This window comes from Leopardus geoffroyi, chromosome A3 (genome assembly GCF_018350155.1).
Source record: "Leopardus geoffroyi isolate Oge1 chromosome A3, O.geoffroyi_Oge1_pat1.0, whole genome shotgun sequence".
Taxonomy (NCBI): Eukaryota; Metazoa; Chordata; class Mammalia; order Carnivora; family Felidae; genus Leopardus; species Leopardus geoffroyi.
The window spans coordinates 4,235,413-4,259,161 of NC_059336.1; the positions used below are offsets into that span (position 1 = coordinate 4,235,413).

Here is a 23,749-nt window from a genome sequence, read left to right on the forward strand (position 1 = left end):
TCCGGGCGGGGCCGTGACCCCGGCGGGGGGGGGGGGGGGATGTTGAGGTGGGGGCCGTGTCCCGCGCTGCCCCCAGCTGCCCTCTTCACCCGGCCGCGTCGGCCGGGGCACTACGGAAGCCCGCGGGGAACACGCTCGGTACTCCCGCGGAGCCAATCGGGGGGCGCTGCCGGCCGTCCCGCCCGGGGATTGGCACGCGAGGCCCCGGCCGCGCGTCCCCATTGGCTCCCGGCGTCGGGGGGATTCCGCGGCGGGGCAGCAGGGGCTGCTCGGGCCGGCGGGCGGGGCAAGAGGAGGCGGGATTGGCAGGTCCGGAGTCCCGCCTCTTCCGGTTCACAGGCTTGACCTTCCTGCAGCTGGGCCGCGCACCGGGCCGACATTGAGGCGTCCTCGCGATTTGGCCCGACTCGCCCACTCTCGCGACATCATGGTGGCGTACTGGCGACAGGCCGGACTCAGGTAGGCCCGCGCCCGGGGGGCGGGGGCCGGCGGCGCGGCCGGGGGTCGGAGGTCGCGCCAGCGCGGCGGGGGTCGCGGCCGGGGGAGCGCGGCTCCAAGATGGCGGCCGGGGCGGCCTCGAGCGTGCGGGGCGCGTGGCCTGTGCCGCGGGCCGAGCACCTACGCTCGTCCCGTTGGGGGTGCGGCCGCGCCCCCACGAGCGCCCCGGGTGAACGCGAGGCGCGCCGACGCCGGGACCCGCGTGCAGGGTCCTCGTGCCCCTACCCGGCGCTGCCAGCGCCCCGGCCCTCTGCCCGGCACGCACATGCCTGTGCTTCCTGCCCGGTGAAAAGGGGGAAGGCCCCTGTACACTGGAGAGCGCTGCACGCAGGGGGGCGGTGCTCCTGCGAGGCTCACGTACTGACGCGACTGAAGACACGACCTCTAGTGACATGGGGGCACCAGCGGTGCGGCCTTCGCACCTGAGCTCTTTGTGCCCTCGATGGACCTAGCGCTTGTGACTTGCCCAGAGGGACACCTTCTAGTGGGCCCATGACTGGGACAGCTGAGCAGCCCAGCAGGTGCCTGACCTGTGGGGGGGGGGGGGGTGAGCACGGATCTGTGGCCTTGGAAGGATGATAGTCCCGGTAACGGGTGCCATTGAATCAAGCACCTACTCTGTGACAGGTGTGCTGGGCCCTGCCCTTCACACTTGTGTCTCCTCCCATCCACCAGTGGGGCCAGTAATATTAGTCTTCTATTTTATTCTCGTTTCTACAGGTGGATAAAGTAGCCGGAAAGATTAAGCAGCCTGAAGGTCAACCCAATTAGTCACAGTGCAGACGGGCGTTGGAACGCCTGCTTCTGGCCCAGAAAACAAATCTGAAACATGAGAAAATAGACAGCAGCAGCCCCCCCCCTCCCCCCCGCCTTCCTGTTTTCAAAAAGTATAAAGACTGAACTGACATCTTTTGGAAAATAAGATGTTGATGGGAGTCCATCTACCAAACAGGAAGCAGGCTGTTAGATCTTTTGTTAGAATTGATGATGTTCTCAAAGAGCTTTTAGGTTTAATTTAGAAACCTTGATTGGGAAGTATCTTCAATGGCAGACTTATGAAACAAAATCCAGTGTTCTCCAGAAAACCTTTAAATAATTACTCCGAGGAAGAACTGTTGAATTCAAAATAGTTTTTCTCTTTTAATTTTATGTATTTTACCTTGTAAGAATAACATGCGTAAAGAAAAAATCTCAAGTAGAGACATGGGGGGAAGTGCCCTTTCTATCAGAGCCTCTCATAACATTTTAGTCTATTTCCTCTGCTGTAGGATTTTTTAAAATACCTGTGAGTCTTTTATTTTAAATGAACAGGTATTAAATTGGTACAAAGAAGAGAAACCAAGATGACCCATCCTAACACCAAGATTAAGACTTTAGTACATTTCCTTCTAGTCTTTTACTCTGTATAGATTCCTTCTGGCACTAGTGAATTTTAAATCTAGTTCCACTGTACTGTACAACCAAACCAAAAGTTAACGCATGGGAAGAAAAAAATCACAGTAACACAACCAGTCCGGCTGGATCATTGGTAATTGATTGTATGTTGTCTCTGATTTCCTCCCAGCTACATCCGATACTCCCAGATTTGTGCAAAAGCAGTGAGAGATGCACTGAAGACGGAATTCAAAGCAAATGCCGAGAAGACTTCTGGCAGCACCGTAAAAATTGTGAAAGTGAAGAAGGAGTAATCTGTAAGTTACTGACTCATTAGAAGACCTGCATCTTAAGGTCTTAGGGCACTTGAAACACAAAGTAATTTTAGTTTTTCAATTCTGCCCATTTTTCGCTCAACCAGTACATTTAGATGTTAGTTCGTGGGGTAGTAATTTAAAGCCCAGAGGTGGTACGAGTGCCGCGGCGTCATAAAAGAATCTCGTTTCAGGCCCTGACAAGCAGAAGTAATTGGCACATTGATTTTCAGCTCATTTAGCAATGCTTAGGTAGAGAGCCATCTTGTTTTAATTAAACCTGTTTCATTTGTCTGCACAACATCAAGTAATTTGGGGGATAAACTCGCCGCTTTTGTAATTGCCGTCAGAGTTACGTAACAGTTCAGGGGCATGACAAATTACCGTGCTCTGCGTCTTTATTTCCCCCACGTCTGCCAGTGTTCTCACAAAGGACTGCCTCCTGAACATCAGGGCTGCAAGTACAGGCCAGGGTCCTGCTAAGTTACCGAGCAGCAGAATCCAAGACCCTGCGGTGAAAACTGCTTTCGCTAAATGTATTATTCTTTCTGAGTGCTTGGTTCGTTTTACTTTTCCAGAGATGTCGGTCGTGTAGAGTTACATCCTGTGCAGTAAAAGGCAGTTTCGTACACTTGATAAGTTCTGACTCTTCGCTCCAAACTGCTGAAGCGACGTGATCGCTCAACCTTTTTCTTGACGTTGTTATTTCAAAGATAAACAAGGCAAATAACCAGAGAGCTGTTTTTCAGACTTAATTTTCTTGTTTTGCTTTAAAAAAGGCTTCAGACCTGCAGCAGTAGAGAAATGTGATAAATATTCATCCTTTGGCAGCTTGTGGTTATGAGCAATTTTACTTATTGGAACTGTCTCCCCTAAGCACTTTTCATTTTCATTTTGAATTAGTAAATATTTTATCGTGAGTCTGGAGATGCGGTGTTTTAGCCCTTCTTCTAAGCCCTTCTTCTAGGGGCTCTCGGTCTCCCCTCATAATTCTAAGTAATGAGACCTGGTCTTATGTTGGGTTGTTTTGTCTTAAAAGTGACCTGGCTGCCAAAGTCACTGAGCCTCTGCAGCATGGCCAAGCCACGCTGCGCATCGCGCTCCCTTGACCTCGTGGTGTCCTTGGGGTCAGAAAGTAGTATCCAGATCCAGTAGAACAAAACAGCTCTCCCGAGGTCCTGCAGGGGATGACCCCAGCCCCTCAGCACAGGGGGCTTTTAGTGTCTTTTGAAAGGCCGAGTAGTTTCTTTATTGCTAGGAGAGAACTTGGTTCTACTTAGAAGGGAAGTTCCTGTGCAGCTGAGGCAGTGCACGTGAACCAGCACTTTCTACAGCCAAGAGCCAAGGGTCAGCATTAGCCACGTGAAGTGACGCCAGAGTTATCTTAGCTCATGACAAGGAAGTCACTGCCACGGTCGTGCCGGACGGTTAAAACACAAAGAACTCGCAACTGTTGCATTTTCTTTTTTCCTCCCAGACCCGCCCAGAGCTTGAAATGCTGCATTTTCAAGGTGAAGATGGCCATGGCCCACTGGAAACCACCTCCCTTCGTCAAAAAACAAAGCAAAAAAAACCCTGTCGTGTTCTAGATGGACGATGCCAATAAATTGAAGTATGGTCCACTCTTGCGGTTGGTGTTTGTTTTCCTTCGGGCTTTTTCTTCAGAGGGACTTGCGTACCTGCAGCATATGACCTCACGAGCCAGAGTCTCTTAAGTTGGGGCAAGCAGGTGTGGTATCTAGTGAGCTGAGGGATGCCGGAACCATGTTTTAAATGTCTCGGGATAGAAAGTTCTCTTTTTTGTGATGTCAGTTAACAAAAGGAGCCTCTTGGTGAGGCTTTCACCGTCCCTTATCTTTGAACTACGAAATCACGTCAGAGTGGCGGATGGGTTATAATGAAAATAATTGCTAAAAGCATAGATTAGAAGAGAAAACACTACAGTGTGGTCTTTTTTTTTTTTTTTTATTGTACACTTAACACCTGTGGAGAAGAATTACTAATGTCGGGATCTAAGCAAGAAACGTGCTTCACATGGTCTTGTGGGTGAATCTGCGTCCTGGGAGCACTTCGCACGGGGAGTGGGGCAGAGCCTTTCAGTAACTCGGCTCCTCAGAGCTAAAGTTAAATCTTGTAAGATTCTTGCCTGCAGGTCTCGGGGCGCGGGGATGACGACAGCTCGGTGGCGTTTGCGTGGTGACTGGCTTACTCATTAAATACTCAGGCATGAAGACTTGTTGCAAATGTTTTGTTTTTATCTTCCTTTGAAACTTGGAAGCACTTGGCTGAGTAAAACACCCACTGCAAAGTTCATTGCTTGATTTTCACTGTTTTTGGAGAACGGAGAAATCAAATGTGAACGGGAAATTTTGAAACACTGTTCAGCTTCTCTGCCAGGACCAGTTCTCACCACGGTACTTAAGCTGACAATAAGTTTTCGGGGCCACTGAGCAGGGCCGAGGAGGAGCCCGAGAAAATGTCTTTGTTCTCGGCCTTCTGGAGGCAGTTTCCTGCCCCCGCCCCGGGACACTTGACCTGTAGGTTTTATTTCATTCTTGGCCCAGGGCACTCAAGGAAGAGCTCCAGGATGAAAGGTGGGGGGGGGGGGGGGGGGTGGCCGCGGGGCAGTAGCCACTCCAAGCCCCCCCCCCCCCATTCGTGAGCTTTTTCCCTCAGGGCTGTTGTGCTGTTGTAAAGTCAGGGCACCCCAGTTCCCGGCGCTGAGGTCCCCAAGGTCAAGGCACTAGGAAGCATCTCTCATTACAGGGACAGGAATAAATGAATCTCAAGGCCATCAGGCCTTTTTCATAGACGAAGCTGATGGTCAAAGGGCTGAATTCTTTGCAGCTGAGTAACTAGAGAGAGGTCCTCGGTCAGCTTGGGAGGTAATGAAGGTGAGACTCGGGGCCAGGGCTGCTTCTAGGGAAAGGGGGAAAGTAAAAATAGCCAGGTTACCACCCAGCAAAGATTCTTTGAGCCTCTTTCTCTGTAGTTAAAAATCCTGAACTGATCACCGTGATAAAGTAAACTTCCTTCATCCAGACCTCGGGGATGGGGGTCAGCTGGCAGGACTACTGTGTCCAGATGACCAGGGGACCCTGATCAGACCTAGTGGTGGGTATTTCACTAACCATGTGAGTGATTTCTGAGGGACTCCTCAATCTCTGCTCGCGCAGCATTCTTGGGAGTGAAGTGAAGGAACCGGACAAGCTCTCAAATTCTGATCCCGGGTCTCTCGTCTCTGAGACCAGTGTTGCCATGGCAACTGTACCACTGAAGGACTAGGCTCCTCCAAATCTGAGGGGACAGATTTCTTTTGGTTTCTGGTGGGCTTGTGTGTGTGTGTGTGTGTGTGTGTGTGTTGTGTGTGTTTTAATCTATTCCTACCATAGAAAAGAGTAGGATGGTGAGATACATTTTGAAATATTTTTAACTACTCAAATTAATCAGTCTGGGCGGTTAGGCTCCAAGAAAAGGAATTTATTTAGTCTGAAATAAAGCAATTTAGCCATTTAAAATTGAATTTCCTTGTATTTTAATGATTACTATTGAGCAACAAAAATCTTGACAGTAATATAAATCAGCAGGTTTTTTGGGTTTTGGTTTTTTTAATTTGGGTCTGTATCCTTCCTTGCATCTACTTGATTGCCGTTTCGGATTTGAGAAGGAAAGTGCTTGCTAGAGGAAGCATGTGTATAAATTCTTGTAAACTCAGAGGTCGTAAGTCTTTTCTGGCTTCTAAGAAGTTACGAACTTCTGAGAGTGGATAGGTAACAGCTTATTAAATCTGCTTTTGTTTTTAGTGCTTGAACCACAAGGAGAAAGTGTATACAACTTTTTTTTTTAAGTTTTGTAAATAGAAGGCTTGTCATGATACTGACAGCAAGACTTAATTTTCTCTCCGTACGTGTCTTCGTTATTTCCTTACAATGCACATGGGAAGGAGTGAAGTTTTTCTGAAGGAGGTACTGTCATCCGTCCATCTGCTACTGCGTTATTGCAGGTGACAAAAACGAATCGGGAGAGGAGAACCTGGTGGCCTGCAAGTAAATATTTCCTGCAGTGAAGGTCGGAGCATCTTCCCATTGCTGACCGACCACGGATCATATAGTATAGCTCAGTGGTCGTTCCAGAAGGCCACTAAAGCCCTTATGGGCCCGGAAGGGATGGCTGTGCTGTATGTCAGAAATAGGTAAACCTTAATTAAAAAGTTATGGATGATTCGATTACACTCTTGTGTATTGCGTCCTGTTGTAATGTGAGCAGATGAAAATCGTGTAACGGTGAAAGCTGTCTCGTCGTGCCGACGTTTATGGCGACTTCGGCAAATTAATTTGAACTGTAAAAGTTCCCTCATGAGACGGCGTCCTCCTGGAACCGAGCAGGACGCCGGCCAGCCCAGTGCTGCCTCCTTCCTGCATGTGAATGGCTGCCCAGCGCACCGCGCTGTGTGCCCTTTCTGAAAGAGCAGAGGCCACAGAGCATTTTCAGAAGGTGATTACTGACTGAAAGTGAAAAGGGCATTTTGAAATAGCCTTTACAAGGGAAACCGAAGACAGTGATCGTGAATTCCCAGAACCCAGCACTAAGAAGGAACCGACAGTGTAACCGTGTATGTTAAAAGCTAGCCGTGCAGCAGTAAAGAGCAGAGGTTTGGAGTTGGTGGGTTTTGCTTGCTTGGGGGTGTCTTTGGCCAGGTGTCTCAGTGGATCAGGCACTGCCACTCGTTCTGGTCCTTCCCTTTTCCCTTTGCGGCTAGTACTCTGACACGCATACACGAGGTCTGCACTATTCGCTAGTGGATGCTGACTCACATTTTGCCTCGGCTGCAGAGCTCCCCACGCACCAATTAGTCACCTGGCTTTTCCGGAGGCCAGCAAGTACCAGGAGGTAGGGTGCTGGGCAGAGTGCACGGCAGAGAAGCCGAGGTAAGACACCTGGCAAGGATGCCGGGCAAGGGCTCCCGGGTGCCGATGGGCGGCCCGAGGGGGTCGAAGGCGAGCGTGGGCTGCAGAGGCCGCACACGAGACCCGGGCGGGGGGTCTCGATGCCTGGCACAGGGCCGTGCGCCCAGGAACGGCCCAAAGGGAGCAATTCCCCCACGAATTCGCTTTGCTATTTCAAACCAGCTAATAGAGGGTGGGTGCACTGAACGTCGGAGTCTGGAAGGTCAGCAGATGCCGGCGGAAGGCCCTGAGGTCCCTGCGGTCGCGCGGCCCCGGGGCGGCCCCCGGCGAGAGGGGGGGCTCCCTGCGGCCGCCGCTCACACGGCCCCGCCAGGTGCCCGGGGCCCGTCTTCCGGTTCCACCTCTGCCTCCCCCACGACGTCTCCGTCTTCCTCGGGAACCGCTCTGGCGTCTTGAAGCTGCTGGTACTCGGACACCAGGTCGTGGATGTCGCTCTCGGCCTCGGCAAACTCGCCGACGTCCATGCCCTCGCAGGTGTACCAGTGCACGAACGCCCTCCTCCGGAACATGGCCGAGAAGTGCTCGGACACGCGGCCGAACAGCTCCTGCACCGCCGTGCTGTTGCCCACGAAGGTGGCGGCCATGCCGAGCCCCGGCGGCGGGATGTCGCAGACGGCCACCTTGACGTTGTTGGGGATCCAGTCCACGAAGCAGGCGCTGTGGCGCGTCTGCACGGCGAGCATCTGCTCGTCCACTTCCTTGGTGGACATGCGCCCGCGGAAGAAGCAGGCCACCGTCAGGTAGCGGCCGCGGCGCGGGTCGCAGGCGGCCATGGCGTTGCGCGCGTCGAACACCTGCTGCGTGAGCTCGGCCACCGTGAGCGCGCGGTACTGGCGGCCGTCGCGGCTGGTGAGCGGCGCGAAGCCGGGCGTGAAAAAGTGCAGGCGCGGGAAGGGCACCATGTTCACGGCCAGCTTGCGCAGGTCGGCGTTGAGCTGGCCCGGGAAGCGCAGGGACGTGGTGACGCCGCTCATGGTCAGGGACACCAGGTGGTTGAGGTCGCCGTAGCTGGGCGCGGCCAGCTTGAGCGTGCGGAAGCAGATGTCGTACAGGGCCTCGTTGTCGATGCAGAAGCAGGCGTCGGCGTGCCGCGCCAGCTGCCGCAGGGACAGCACGGCGTTGTAGGGCTCCACCACCGTGTCCGACACCTTGGGCGACGGCAGGACGCTGAAGGCGTTCAGGATGCGGTCGGGGAAGTCCTCGCGGATCCGGCTCAGCAGCAGCGTGCCCATGCCCGCGCCCGTGCCGCCGCCCAGCGAGTGCACCAGCTGGAAGCCTTGCAGGCAGTCGCAGGCCTCGCTGGCGCTGCGCACGGCGTCCAGCACGCTCTCGGCCAGCTCGGCGCCCTCCGTGTAGTGGCCCTTGGCCCAGTTGTTGCCGGCCCCAGAGTTACCTGTGTGGGAGGGCGGGGAGGGGGAGGAGGCCGGTTACCTGGACCCCCGGGGGGGGGGGGGGGGGAGGGGGACGGGGCGCCCGCCAGGGGGCACCCTCACGGGTCCCGGGGGCCTGGCAGGAAAACCTACCGTAGATGAAGCCATCCGGGTGAAAGAGGGCTCCCAGTTGGCTGGAGCGGATGCTGTCCATCGTCCCCGGCTCCAGATCCACCAGCAGGGCCCGCGGCACGTACTTCCCACCTGTGGAGGAAGGTCGGAGGAAGTGGGCAAACTGCCGCGTTTCTAGAAGTTAATGTTCCGTCAAAATAGAACCCTGTGACACCGGCCAAAGGAAATGGCATTCTTCTAGAAGGTGTCTCTGGCAAAAAGACATTTGAAATAACGTCCTTGATGCCTACGGCGAGGGCACAGATCTCTCAAATACCTCAGAACTGCTTTTCCCATCATGCTCTCTTTTGCCGTCTCGCCAACCACAGAGATGCTGTCCCTCGTGGAAGGGACTCCGGTTTTTATTTAAAAACTAAAAAGCAAATTTGGTGCTTAACCTGCTGGTGTTGAGACGCGCCCTTCCCCCCTCGCCTGCTACCCCCCCCCCCCACCCCCAGTGACTTCTTCCCGGGTCCTTGCCCTGCACAAGGCCTGGGGACCTGTCACCCTCGGGATCCTGCCGCTCTGCCCAGACCTTGCTGCGACCGTGCACCTGGGGCTGGTGACCACGGCCACCCGTGCACAGTGTCCTACCGTGGGCCTCGTTGTAGTACACGCTGATCCTCTCCAGCTGCAAGGCACAGTCACCAAAGTAGCCCCCCGCCGCGTCGATCCCATGCTCCTTGCCAATCACCTCCCAGAACTGAAAACGGCAGGAGGGGAGGTCAGTGTACGGAGGGACCCCAAGAAAGGTCCAGAGAGGCACCCGTGAGCCAGCAGATTGGCCAGAGACGGACAGTGAGCGCCCTTGGGCCTGCTTGGTGGGGTCTGTCTGGCCGCCCTTTCTCTCCCCGGACGTTTTTGGGCCCGTTTTATGCCCACTCCACCACTGTATAATTTCCTCTTGCCCCCACTAAACAGGAGTATGAAGACTGTGTTTTCTCCCCACCCGAACCCCTTAAATAAAATGCCAACACATAAAATATTAAAATGGATTTTGCTCCTATTAAGTGGAGGCCATTGTATACATTAAAGCCGTTAATTTACAATTTCACATCCGACAGTGAGTGTATCTCTAATTTCACCGTATAGTGCTTCAGGCTAGTAAAGTATAGATCCCATTAAATGAAAATAGACTGAATTCTTATCTGATTTCACAGTAATATCTCCTTTCACTTGGGGATTTATTTTCATGCAGTGTTCCCAAAAAGCCCATAACTAGGACATCTAGGCATGGTTTTTAGCAATGTGCATTTTTCATGATCAGGTATGCATACAATTCAAAATTACGTACAGCTCTTGTAACTGTTTGAAACATATGACAATTTCAATCACATATACGGTATTTATTAATATAGGAACGCGCACAGCTCTTAATATGGAAACAGTTACTGAAATGGCCCCTTTCATTGCCCTGGAGAAGCACATATGTGCAATGAAAATATATTCATTTATGTTAAAATCCTCAAGGGTGTTTTCCCAGCCATGTCTTGTAAGCGATGGCTCTGCTCGGGCCTTGGTCTCATTAACCAGACTCTATTTCATAGTAAATTACCTGCACTGTTCTGGGTCTGAAAGAATAAATAAATTTAAGTCTCTTACAGTTCTCATGACCCCAAGTAATCAGTAGTCGGTGCGGCTGGAACTGCCAGACAACGTGACTGCTCAGACCCTATCTGGACCCCGCAATTCCTCTCCCGAGCCTCCCTCCGGATTATCTCCCCATTTCAGAGCAGTGGGGCTGGGCCTCCCACCTCTCCGCGTGCTTGACTCAGGAACAGCTCATCGCTGTGGCATGGGAAGGTGGCAACTCTTTTCCAAGCAGTGATATTCTTTGCCCCAGGTTTTAAACACCCACATTAGAAGACTTTCATTTTTCGTAGCTGCATTACTCGCCATAGCCAAAAGTTGGAAACGACCCGTGAGTCCGTCGACGGATAACCGGATGAACCAAACGTGGTGTATCCACGCAATGGACTATTATTCAGCCTTAGAAAGGAAGGCGATTCTGACGCAGGCTTCAACGTGGTTGAACCCTGAAGACGTTATGCTGAGACAAATAAGCCAGACACAGAAGGGCAGATACTGTGTGATGTCACTTTTGTGAGGTCCCGAGAAGAGTTCAAATTCTTAGAGACAGAAAGTGGAAGGGTGGGTGCCAGGGGCTGGGGAAGGGGGTGTGGGGGATTAGTATTTAATGGGGACCGAGTTTGTTTTGCAAAAGGAAAAGCACTTTGGAGATTAGATGCACAACACAGTGAATATACTTAACACTATTGAACTGTGCACTTAAAAACGGTTAAGATGGATGGGGCGCCTGGGTGGCTCAGTCGGTTAACTGTCTGACTCAGCTCGGGTCATGATCTCACGGCTCATGAGTTGGAGCCCCGCATCGGGCTCTGTGCTGACAGCTCGGAGCCTGGAACCTGCTTCGGGTTCTGTGTCTCCCTCTCTCTCTGACCCTCCCCCACTCATGCTCTCTCTCTCTCTCTCTCTCTCTCTCTCTCAAAAATAAACATTTAGGGACCCCTGGGTGGCTCAGTCGGTTGAGCCTCTGACTTTGGCTCAGGTCATGAGCTCACGGTTCTTGAGTTTGGGCCCTGCAATGGGCTCTGTGTTGACAGCTCAGAGCCTGGAGCCTGCTTCCGATTCTGTGCCTCCCTCTCTCCCTGCCACTCACCCACTCGCACTCTGTCTCTCAAAAATAAATAAACATTAAAAAGAATGTTTTTGAATGGTTAAGATGGATGGGGCCCCTGGGTGGTTCATTGGGTCAAGCATCTGACTTCAGTTCAAGTCATGATCTCACAGTTCGTGAGCTTGAGCCACTTTGAGTGAGCCCTGCTTCTCCCTCTCTGTCGTTCTACCTCTCATGCGATTTTCTCCCTCTCTCTGTTTCTCTCGCCCTCACTCACTTATGCCCTCTCAGACAGACAGTGCCAGAAAAAAAAAAAAAAAAGTGGTTAAATGATAAAAAAGGTGGCTAGATGATAAATTGTACACTGTATTTTACCACAATTTTTAAATTTTTTTAATGTTTTATTTATTTTTGAGAGACAGAGTGTGAGCAGGGAAGGGGCAGAGAGAGAGGAAGACACAGAATCCGAAGCAGGCTCCAGGCTCCGAGCTGTTAGCACAGAGCCCGGCACGGGGCTCGAACTCACAAACCGTGAGATCATGACCTGAGCTGAAGTCAGATGCTCAACTAACTGAACCACCCAGGCGCCCCAGTTTTACCACAATTTTTTAAGAACTTAACGCTTAATGCAATTACATTTTTAATGCGGTTCATACTAGTGAAAGTAATTTCGGAATGGCAAAGGGAACAATCAGCTGTTACAAAGTACAGTTGTGTAAAATTAGGATTCAAATTCAGGTTAGAGACCTGTTAGGCTGTATCATCTGTTTTCATAGTGTCAGCCATTGAACCAGGCACTTTGTACAAAAATTTAGGTGGGGAGAACAAACACGTGTTCGTATTCATTCCAGAGACTGTATTTTAATTGTTTCTGCTACTACACCCCAAAACTTCTAGGTTTGCCTCCTTAGTTTTCTATTTCATACTAAATCAAACATGTTGATTTTTTTAAACTTTGTAATATAAACATGAGAGAAGGAAGGCATCTTAGTAATATGCTGTAAAAAGTTGCCCAACAAACTGGAAAACTGTTTTGAGAAAATTACTCTTTTTTTTTTTTTTTTTTTTTTTTAATTCTGAGAGAGACAGATGTGAGCAGGGGAGAGGCAGAGAGACGCAGAGAGAATTCCAAGCAGGCTCTGCACGGTCAGCCCAGAGCCCGACGCGGGGCTCAGACTCATGAACCGTGAGATCATAACCTGAGCTGAAACCAAGAGTCCGACGCTTAACCAAGTGAGCCCAGCGTTTGCATATCTTTAGATATGAAAAATTCATTGCTAAAGTCATAAAGGTAAACATGGGTGGCATGTAACCGGTGATGAAATTAACATGAATGAAATTGACGCTTTAAGCCTTTACTACTTCCTGTGTCTCTTTAAGGAAGGGTGTGGTTTAAGGAGGCAAGTATTCAGCAAGTGCTTCCTTCCATCTGCTGACTTGTTGTCTCACCTGCTGACTTAAGATATTTCTTTGTCACTACACCTAGGGGCATTAGGCAAGCTGGTCCTAGGAATAGAACTCTCCTTACCTTGGCTCCGATCTGGTTACCACACTGGCCGATCTGAATGTGTACGATTTCACGCATCCTCGCTTCCCGTCCGAGTGTAAGATCTTCGCAGAACCTTCCGTCTCTGGAGCCGCCCTTCACTGGTGTGACCCCCACACACTCTGGGCACTGCGGTGATGGGACCAGCTGATCCAAGCCCGTCCCAGTGTGACTGCTCCAAGGGTGTGTCCAGCCCAGGGACCCAGCCCCCACTCTGCTATCATCCTGGTGAGAGGGGTGTTTCTTCCTCTCCCAACACAGAATATTACCCAGTCACTTCCTAGAGTTTAAGACCAGAGGCTGTCTTTGTGCACAGTGCCCGGTGGTCTAACAGCAGGTGTGGGTCTTTGCCACGGTGGACTCGGGGCACCAGCGCTGGCCCTGAGCTCACGCTATGACAAGCTCCCAGCTCCCAGATCGTGGGGTGACCGGACCACCTGTAGGGAGCTTTCCTTGACCAAGCCAGTTGTGTTATTTTTTTTTTTAATTTTTTTTTTCAACGTTTATTTATTTTTGGGACAGAGAGAGACAGAGCATGAACGGGGGAGGGGCAGAGAGAGAGGGAGACACAGAATCGGAAACAGGCTCCAGGCTCTGAGCCATCAGCCCAGAGCCCGACGCGGGGCTCGAACTCACGGACCGCGAGATCGTGACCTGGCTGAAGTCGGACGCTTCACCGACTGCGCCACCCAGGCGACCCAGCCAGTTGTGTTATTAAAAATCCTTTTGTCCAGGGGCTCCCGGGTGGCTCAGTTGGTGAAGCGTCCGACTTCGGCTCAGGTCATGATCTCGCGGTGTGTGGGTTCAAGCCCCGCATCAGGCTCTGTGCTGACAGCTCGGAGCCTGGAGCCTGCTTCGGATTCTGTGTCTCCGTCTCTCTCTGCCCCTCCTCCGCTCATGCTCTGTCTCTCTCAAAAAATAAAACATTAAAAAAAAAAGAAAAGAAAAGAAGAAAGAAATCCTTATGTCTAAGCCCATCACATGACAGATGAGGCCACAACATCCCAGAGCATGAAGTAACTTCCATGTAGCCACAGGACTGGTGAGACATGCCCCTACTCTGCCTTAGGAACTGGCCATGGCTCCCAGGCTCTTCAGCTGTGATTCCTAAGGACTGGTCTGACAGCCACTGGCAGCACAGAGGGGCCCTCGGGGTTGGACCACGAAGGGACAGTTTTTTATTCTTACTTTGTCTACTTTAATGTTAATAGAAAACAATAACTAGAATTTATAATAGTAAAATGATCAGAAGACAAAGTGTCCTTTTGAACTTGGCCAAAGTTGTGAAGACAACATGTGATTCTTCGGAGTTGGGGAAACTATCAAGAGATGAAATCTAAGGGCGCCTGGGTGGCTCAGTCGGTTAAGCATCCGACTCTTGGTTTTGGCTCAGGTCATGATCTCACGGTTTGTGGGATCGAGCCCCACATTGGGCTCTGCACCCATAGTGCAGAGCCTGGTTGGGATGTTCTCTTTCTCTCTCTGTCTCTCTGCCCCTCTCCCGCTTGCAATCTTTGTCTCTCCTCTCTCCAAATAAATAAACTGTTTAAGAGAGAGAGAGAGATTAAATCGAAACTCCGTGGTTCTCCATCGAGGCCTTTCTCCACGTAGCCCCAAACTTCCTTTCCAGCCCGTTTCCTGGACTTCACTCCTTGGCAAGGATGCCGTCAGAGCTCTGGATGCCTCCACGTGGGGCCATCGGCTTTGTGGCCACCTCCCTCTCCCGCCACGCTGGTTCACGCCCTGCCTTACACGCCAATCCCTGCCCTTCTGAGGACTGTAGAACTTCTCCCAGGCCGGGGCCTCTCTCCTCAAGCCCCCGGGAAGCAGGTAACCACACCGGGCAAGCACCTGCTTCTCCAGGCCTCTCTCCAGTGTTTGCCAGGCTCCCCAGGCCCCCATTCTCTGAACAGCTACAGACAGGGACCTGCCATATGCCGGGCACACATTGGGAACCAGGGATATGGAAATGACGGAGACAGATGTGGGCAGTCCCTGAACTGGTGGAGGAATTCTCCATGGAAGCCACAGGCCCCTGGACGTGAATTCAAAGGCAGAACTGAAAACCGGTCCCCGGGCCCTCCTGCCCCTGCCCCTGCCCCTGCCTCTGACAGGTGACCTTGACCAAGGGGTCTGCCTTGCCTCGGCCCAAGCCCCACCCTGACAGTCAGCTCCTAAACCCTGTGCACTTTCTACGAGCCAGGTGAGGCCCAAGAAGGGAGGTCAGTGATACGGACGGGAAAGTCATTAACTGCTTTTTCGTGGCCTTTTTGCTGGAAAATAGCTTCTCCTTCTCCCAAGGAATGCAGCCACAAAGTAAGAGCAGCTGAACAGCACCCTAGGAGAGAAAACCCACATGGAAACAAGGACTTTGTCCCGCGGATGCCAGCACCGCACTCCTGTCCTCCGCTGTCCAGTGACCTCACAGGCGACGTGCCAGCCAAGAGCACCCAGTGCCCCTGGGTCTGGTCTCGGGCCAGGAGAGAAGTTGCCGTCAGGGACGGTCCCAGGACAACTATGAGATTTAAATACAGACTGGGTGGCTTGGAGGATCACAGTGTATCCGGGTTACAGCTCCTGAATTTGATCATGGCCAGGGTTACACAAATGAAAATTCTTGCTTTCAAAAGATACTATGTAATATTCAGGTCCAGGGTCTTCCCACACAGTTGGGCAACGACAGTAACAATGTGGTAAATGGAGAGAGACAGGTTCAGCACAGGCGGCCAAATGTTAACAGTCGGTGAATCTTTGCAAACCGAGAGCAAGACGAATACTCTTGCAACATTTCGAAGTTTGGAATCTTTTCCTACTCAAATCCGAATGACCGCCTGCTTACGGACGCTTCTGGTCCAAACCCCGCCAGCCGCAAACAGAAGTGTGGTACAGAGAAGTACAGAGAAGAAAGTGTAAATTCAAGAGGAGGAAATTTGCATGGAATTAGCAGTCTTTTTTCACAAGGTACAAAATGCAGGCAGAATGAGCCTTTCAGCTCCCATAGAAGTCACCCCCCACCCCCTGCCAGCCCCGAGTTTGCCTTTGCTCCACCCTTTGCTTTTCCTGGTGACCCCTCACCTGCCTTCCCCGCCCTCCCCCTGTTCATCAGAGCGCAAAAGCCCAAGGCAGCCCGTGGGCTGGGCCCCAGGAGCCCGTCGTCCCGCTCGCAGCTCCCTGGGTCAGGGACCCCGCGGCCTCGCCAGCACTGAGCGGACAGTGTCTGCACGTGGCTGTGTTTGCTAATTACTTATGCCCCTGCCTCATCTCCCCACCGGCCCTGTCACCTCACCTCTGAGTCCCCAAAGTGCCCGATCCATGAGGGGGCCTCAGTAAATGTTAGAGCGCACACCGACAGCTGGACAGGGCTGAGGCCATGCTCGGAATGGCAAGCTTCCTTTTTTCCTTTTTTTAATTTTTTTTTTTTTTTTTTAACGTTTGTTCACTTCTGAGAGAGACAGAGACAGAGCACGTGCGGGGGAGGGGCAGAGAGAGGGAGACACAGAATCCGAAGCAGGCTCCAGGCTCGGAGCTGTCGGCCCAGAGCCCGACGCGGGGCTCGAACTCAGAGTTGCAAGATCATGACCCGAGCCGAAGTCGGATGCTTCACCCACCGAGCCACCCAGGCGCCCCAGAATGGCAAATTTTCTTAAAGCCCATGATGTATTTATTCACCAGTATGTCCTGGTGGGCCAGGTGGGGGGCATGGTGCCTGAGGACCTCTCTCTCTGGCCCCTAAGAGGTGGTCTAGACTGAAAGTAGAAACTGTTCCAAGAAAACTGGGTGCCAGGAGCAGATCGTAGGAGGAGCGACCGCACGAGCTATTACGGGAAGCAGAGGCCGGCAGGGCTGCTGAAAGGGCCCGTGTTGGCTGCCGCAGGGACCGCCGGGCCGGGCCAGGGGGGCATTTTTGATCTTCCTGTGTTCATTCTTTGCTGTATGAGCAGGAGCCAGTGTGTTGGGGTCCCCCCCCCCGCCCCCCGCCGCCAAACCTACACCCTGGAGCACATTCCCCTTGGTCATCTCAGTTTGCTCAGGGAGGGAAAAGGCCAGCTTTCCAGATGGGCGCTTAAAAGGTTTTTCTGTTAATGGGGCAGTTGGCAAAAAGGGGAGGGGGGCAGAGGAGCCCTGTTTGCTTTGATTCTGGGCTCCACCGGCAGTGTTGACTCAGTCTGGGTGGCTGTCTGAGCTTCGGATGCTGTGAGGGGCAGGGCAGATCTGGGCAGGGACACTTTGCGGCCAGGGGTGGGGGGAGGGACCGGCCCTGCCGCTCGAAAGGGGGGCCCACCTCCTCCCCAGATCTGAATTTTCTCAGCTGTGAAATGGGATGATGGTCCTGAGTCCCGGGTTTGCAAGGAAGACAGAGTAGGCAGGGGCGGCCCCCCAACACCCCTTTGCAGGCAGTGTTTTTCACACGGGCGTCACAGGCCGGAGGCAGATGCGTGGACGACGCCCTTCATTCGGCACCTAGGAACTGCGTGCCTACTGTGTGTCAGGGGCACAGACAGAGGGCTCCGCGCTGGACTTGAACCGTATGGAGGGAGCCCAGGGGAAAGCGGTAGGTCTGACGCACAGACCCCACCGCCTCCGCTCTGTTGTCCTTTACCAAGGTACCTGTTCCCCCGAGGAAAGAGCTCTCCTCGGACGCCCGCTTAGCAAATAGCCAGGGAAATGGCGGACGTGTGTGCCTTTCTCCGACCAACAGAAATGGTCCCTTCCCGGGACGCAGGTGAACAGTGGCCCTTGAGAGGCCACCATTCCCCGTGGTCCGTTCTCCAGCCCGGCTGAAGGCGCCCCCCCCCACCCCCCACCCCCAGCCCTGAACAGCAGCAGGGATTCAGAGCGACGGTCTGTGATGAAGGAGAAAGTCATTTTCTGCCCACGAAGAAGGGCTGTGGCAGAGGCTGGTTAGAGCACCGCCGGAGAAGGCAGAGGGCAGGAGCAAAAGCCTCCCTGCGACTGCACGGTGGGGGATGCCACAGGACGGGGACGCCGAGAGGGCAAAGTACGACCAGGCCGGCCCTGAGCCGTGACACCTTCTCCCTGGCAGGCCGAGGCCATCAGTCCACGAGAAGAGGCAGTGGTAGCTGGCCTTTTCCTGGATGACACTTGACTCTATTATGGGAACAGCCCTAAGACGATAAGGAAAACCAAGTGTCACCCAGAAACCCCCAATCGGCCGCTTCCAGACTTCCCCGGGACATGCCCCTCAGTGGTCAGATCCAGCCCCACCCCCACCCCCGCCTCCATCTGGCGAACAGAGTAAAGAGAGAAGCATGGTACTCAGAGATTTCATCGATTTCATCCACCCCTGATCCTTCCACCTCTGAGCGCATTGAAGTTCCTTGAATAACTCAGAGAAGATTGTTGAATTATAGTGTTTGCTTGTGATTCAGAAGCAGAAATTTTTCCAAATGTCTCCGCAAGAAACTGACATCTGAGGGGCCATTATGAGTGAGTCAGCGGGTGTGGGCAGATCATCAGATGAACGGAGTTCTACTTTTCTTGTACTCCGCTTCTCTGCGTGTTCTCTTACTGTGAAAGAAAGTTCTGGGAGGATGAATAAGTCAGTAGAAGAGAAGAGAGCCGGGAAGACATCGCTGGTTTCCACCAAAGCCGGGCTGCCCCGCTGCACGGAGGAGGGCAGCCCGTCGCCCCCACCGCCGCACCTCGTGGGACTCGCCGGGCTGCCCTCCACCCCCGTCCAGCCTCTGGGCCCGGGGAGAGTCAATGCTGTGCTGCGGGTTTGCAGGCGGAGACGCACACGCAGGTGCACGCACATCACGTCCCCTGGGCCGCGGTGACCCTGGAGGTGGGTGGCCACGCTAACCTCAGCCGAATGTCTCCCGTCTCCCAAGGCGTGCAGCTCCTGGTCAGCGTTGTGCCGTGGCGGGAGCAGAGGTAAGCGCCGTGGGTATGGCCCAGTACCCGGAGCCGAAATCAAACAAGAACACGCACGGCTCAAGGCCCCGTATTTGCCCAAGAAACCTCTGCTGTAAAGTCTCAGAAATCCATCCGTTTACCCAACAAATATTGGCCGAGCACCACGTGGGGGCTTGAGGGACCTCCGGGAAGAGGAAGGTTTGGGCCCCACACCCCAGAGACGGCACAGCACCGCCCCCTTCCCGCTGGCCTGCGCCCAGCTCTCTGGCATCTTGGGCCCGCCTTGGAGCAAGGTGCTCTCCACACGCGGTAGGAACAGGCTTGGAGAGGGAGCCTCCCAGGAGAACATGGCAGAAACGGAGATGGGGCCCGGGTCTTTGGCCCCTGACATCCAGGGATACGCTTCGAGGTCGGGAAGGAGGCCGGCTGGGGCGCCTGCGTGGCTCCGTCGGTTATGTGTCCGACTCTCGATTTCGGCTCAGGTCACGATCTCACAGTCGGTGGGTTCAAGCCCCACGCTGGGCTCTGTGCGAATAGTGCGCAGCCTGCTTGGGAATTCTCCCTCTCCCTCTCTGTCTGCTCCTCCCCTGCTTGTGCTCTCTCTCTCTCTCTCAAAATAAATAAACATTAAAAAGAAGAAGAAGAAGGAGGAGGAGGAGGAGGTGGAGGAGAAGAAGGCTGGCCAGACGGCCTCCAGCTGGGCATCTGAGGCATCTGGACCGTTCAGCTCAGCTCACCTTCCTCCTCGCCTCTGGTCGGTAAGTGGGTCTGTCCACCTCCCAGGTGCGTGGTCCTCTGCGTCACTGTCACCACCTCTCCGGGAGCACCCACCCCCAATCGCCACCAGCTCTACCATCCACGACCACAGGACCCCTGGACCTCCCCATCCCCCCCCCCCCCCCCCCCCCGCTCCTGCCTCCTTCCTTTCACCCTCCCCATGGTCACAAGATCTCATAAAACAGAAGTCAAACCTCGCCCACTGCCTTCCGGGAAACTAGCAGCAACCAGCGTAAAACCAACCTTCTTCACCCTCGTGCCACAGTTGATGTGTCGTCATTCTGATCCCTGATGGGAGACACCTGTCAGGGGCCTGTGGGGGGAGGGGAGCCGGAGCACAGCCAGGTGCAGGCCTGCCCTAAGAGGGGGCAGAACCGGGCAGGCTCTTGTGGGAGCATCGCCCGGGGTGCAAGGTCGAAGCTGGGGTCCCTGTGGCTGTGAGGTCTGGGAGGCGCACAGAGGGTCCCATTTGCTCTCCGGTGACTTCACCCCTGCCTGCCTCCGGGCCACTCACGACCCCCACTGGATTCTTCCAGTTGCTCACGCTTACCAGTGTGTTTGTATTTCAAGGCCTTCGCACACATCCTTCTGTTTTAAGAGTCCAGCACTTTCCATGGCTATGTCCTCATCGTTCAATCCCAACAACCCCTTGGATAGCTAAAAGAACCGTCCCAGACCAAACTCCCCAGAGGACCCCTGTCTCCAGCATGCCCCAAGGACTTTACCTCTGCTGTATCCCCAGGGCTGGGACAGTGACGTGCCACAGACCGCTGACGGCCTGACTGTAGAGAGGCCGCAGCCTTGATCAGTCCTTGAGTGTCCAGGACCCCTCTGGTCACGGGCCAGCTCCCGAGTGGGCTGTATGTGGCCTGCCCAGCTGTGCCCCGTGCATTCTGAAGGGGATGCTGGGGGTCAGCCTGCCGGTGGGGCCCCAGGGAGCCGCGTTCCCTCCCGAGCGGACGGGTGCAGCCAGGAGAGGGTGTGGCGACGAAGGCACTCGGGGGCAGGGGCAGGATGGCCTGTGCACCTGGCCGCCCCTCGGAAAGGCCTTCGCTGCAAAGGTGCCTGGGAAGTGAGCGTGAGTGTGGATGTGCAAGGAGGCCGCGGTGCCCCGCAAAGCCAGACTTGCCTACTGAGCACCGAGCACCGTCGGCACCCAGCAAAACAGACGCCGGGAGCCAGGATGTGGCCACACTCAGGAATGTGGAATGATGGGAAATGTCCGCAGCTCGGCAGGCGGGAACCAGACAACGCGGCACAAAAGAAGGAGGAAAGAAAGGATTTTTTTTTTTTTTAATTTTTTTTTCAACGTTTATTTATTTTTGGGACAGAGAGAGACAGAGCATGAACGGGGGAGGGGCAGAGAGAGAGGGAGACACAGAATCGGAAACAGGCTCCAGGCTCTGAGCCATCAGCCCAGAGCCCGACGCGGGGCTCGAACTCACGGACCGCGAGATCGTGACCTGGCTGAAGTCGGACGCCCAACCGACTGCACCACCCAGGCGCCCCAGGAAAGAAAGGATTTTGAGGCAGCCCCAGATTAAACGAAAGCTCATCCTGTGTCCTTCTTCAGGTTGCGAGGGCAGGCCAGCCCGGGCCTAACTGTAAGGTTGCGTGCTATTCCTCACAATGAGGGGGGGTGGAAATCACCCTGATTTTTAGAAATGAGCAGGCTTTTATGGGGCGCCTGGGTGGCGCAGTCGGTTGAGCGTCCGACTTCAGCCAGGTCACGATCTCGCGGTCCGTGAGTTCGAGCCCCGCGTCGGGCTCTGGGCTGATGGCTCAGAGCCTGGAGCCTGTTTCCGATTCTGTGTCTCCCTCTCTCTCTGCCCCTCCCCCGTTCATGCTCTGTCTCTCTCTGTCCCAAAAATAAATAAACGTTGAAAAAAAAAAATTAAAAAAAAAAAAAGAAATGAGCAGGCTTTTGTGTTGGGGCCTTGGTTCACGTGTTTGCCAGGAGATTTTTTTTTAATGGGGTTAAAAAAAAAAAAAAAACAAAAAGCGTTCTCAAACCTGCCAGCGACAGGCCTCACGCTGACCGTGGGTCTCTTGACCTCCTGGAGCCCATCTTCCCACCTGTGAAAAGGGACGATGGCCTCTGACCCCCACCTCCCAGAACTGTGCCAAGAATCAAGTGAGGACAGACACTTCCCAAACTGTAGAGTCTTCTGGAACGCCAGCACCTCTGCCTTTAAGCACCACCGGGGGAACAGGTATGACTCTGGTCTCATCCAGGAGGAAGGGCCTCGGGCGCCCAGTCAGTTCCCAGGAAGGCCACTTTGTAGCGGTTTCAGGGGAGGCTCTGAGCTCTCACATAGCTTCTAGATGCTGCCCCAGACTCGTTGCCAGTGGCTTAACCATAGCTGAGAGGGCAGCGGCCAGAGCCAAGCCCAGGCAGCGGGGGCCCCAGAGATGAGCCGGGCTTGGGGCCCTGCCCTGAGCCTCCTCCAGCCCAGGCGGGTAGAGTAGAGGAATCATTATCTCGATGATGCCCTCAGGCAAGCCGAGTGGAGTCGGGAACCAGCCGAGTGGAGTCGAAACCGAATGGAGTCCGGTTTGCCGAGTCCCCAAAGCTGCTGGTCCGGTGGCTCTGCTCTGAAGAGAGCAGATCCTGAGGGTACATTCCACCGGGACCCGGGGCAGCCACTGGGGGAGGTGGCCGGTTCAGGCAGGTGCCTTCCTCTGGGTCCCAGGCACCGTCCGAGTTGACCTGCGTGCCCTTCCGAGGGCTCCGGGGCCAAACCCGCTTCACCAGCAGCAGTTCATCCCAACACTGCTCTCGGCACAGCCGCTGGGCCGAAATCGGGTTCGCTTGTGTCCACAGCCACCCCCTCAATGGAACGTGTTTTGGAAGCGTCGGCGGAAAGGAGTCCCCCACCCAGAGGCTGTAGGATTCAGTGGGCAGAGAGGGAAAGATTAGGGCCTGAGGTCCCTGGCGGGAGTGGGGGAGGGGGAAGACACCTATCTTGGAACTTAAGAATGGAACAGACCCCACTTCCTCCCCTCCCCCCAGGTTGCCCTCGGGAATTTGACAAAAGACCTAAGTACGGCCACAGACCACCCTTTGTACAACGGAAACGAGCCAATCGGGAAGGACAATCCAGTGCCCAGAGCTGTCAAGCCAGTAAGGGTAGAGCCTCAGAAGGAACCAGGAGGCAGGGAAGGGGGCGATGACCAGAACGTTATAAAACGAGGACCCTGGGTGGCTCATTGGGTTGGGCGTCTGACCTCGGCTCCGGTCATGCTCTCACGGCTCATGAGTTCAAGCCCTGCATCAGGCTCTGTGCTGACTGCTCAGAGCTTGGAGCTGCTTCGGATTCTGTGTCTCCCTCTTTCTCTGCCCCTCCCCTGCTCACGCTCTGTCTCTGAAAAATGAATAAACCTTAAAAAATAAAAAAATAATAAAAAAAAAAAGAAGGACCCTCGCCCATAGTCCTCAGGCATTCACTTTCGGAACGTCCCTTCTCTGTAGAGAGAGCTTTCCTACTATTCTGTTTCTGATCTTACAGTCTAAGAAACTTCTGGCTGCTGCTCGTTTTGGGTTCACCTCTTCATTCTTCGAAGCGGCAATGAATCCCGGGTATTGTGGTAAAAAATCCTGCCACACCAGTAACCCCCAAAGTGACGCAGCCAGCCTGCTCTGATAGCGGTCAGCCAGGCACACAGGCGCCCACAGACCACAACCAAGTTCAGAGGTGAGAGAGAGCCCCCACGTCCGCTTGGCTCCCCGGGTTTGAGACATCGCAGGGGCCGAGGCGACAGGGTGATCACATGAGACCTCACTTCCTTCTCCTTGCCTTGAAACTTGTGGTTTTAATTTTTTTGAATGTTTTAGTTATTTTTGAGAGCGAGAGATAAAGAGAGAGAGACAGAGTGTGAGTGGGAGGGGCAGAGAGAGGGGGACACACAGAACCCAAAGCAGGCTCCAGGCTCCGAGCCGTCAGCACAGAGGCCCACGCGGGGCTCGAACCCACGAGTCTCGAGATCATAACCTGAGCCGAAGCCGGACGCTTAACCGACTGAGCCACCCAGGCGGCCCGAAAGTTGCGATTTGAAACGTCCGAACTCCCTCCCCCTCCTCCTGTCCGGTTTTCCGTCATTTTCCGAGCGTGAGCTGCTTCTTTGTCAGGAAGATCCTGGGGTGTCCCAACTTGCCACCTCCAGAGGTCCTGTTCGTTACCCCGCCCCTCCCTGCAACCTGCCTTCCACAGGGCTGA

General features: G+C 54.0%; 2 protein-coding genes across 5 annotated transcripts; one reads left to right on the top strand and one right to left on the bottom strand.

Annotated features, from left to right (window-relative positions):
• The first annotated feature begins 320 nt into the window (after window positions 1-320).
• Window positions 321-6,417, top strand: ATP5F1E (ATP synthase F1 subunit epsilon). 2 transcript variants are annotated; one of them, XM_045444088.1, is made up of 3 exons: window positions 321-459; window positions 2,063-2,189; window positions 6,190-6,417. In XM_045444088.1, exons 1-2 carry the CDS (start codon window positions 428-430, stop codon window positions 2,184-2,186), a joined length of 156 nt encoding a protein of 51 aa, XP_045300044.1. In that variant the 5' UTR covers window positions 321-427; the 3' UTR covers window positions 2,187-2,189; window positions 6,190-6,417. The 2 variants fall into 2 exon arrangements, with proteins under 2 accessions (XP_045300044.1, XP_045300043.1); XM_045444087.1 differs by lacking the exon at window positions 6,190-6,417 and adding an exon at window positions 3,664-3,808.
• TUBB1 (tubulin beta 1 class VI) lies at window positions 5,646-13,197 on the bottom strand. 3 transcript variants are annotated; one of them, XM_045444082.1, is made up of 4 exons: window positions 12,861-13,167; window positions 9,289-9,397; window positions 8,677-8,787; window positions 5,646-8,546 (listed from the first exon to the last, which is right to left on the bottom strand). In XM_045444082.1, the coding sequence occupies exons 1-4, from the start codon at window positions 12,915-12,917 to the stop codon at window positions 7,450-7,452; spliced, it is 1,374 nt and encodes a 457-aa protein (XP_045300038.1). In that variant the 5' UTR covers window positions 12,918-13,167; the 3' UTR covers window positions 5,646-7,449. The 3 variants fall into 3 exon arrangements, with proteins under 3 accessions (XP_045300038.1, XP_045300040.1, XP_045300039.1); XM_045444084.1 differs by lacking the exon at window positions 12,861-13,167 and adding an exon at window positions 10,449-10,552; XM_045444083.1 differs by lacking the exon at window positions 9,289-9,397 and having other exon boundaries at window positions 12,861-13,197.
• Window positions 13,198-23,749: the final 10,552 nt, after the last annotated feature.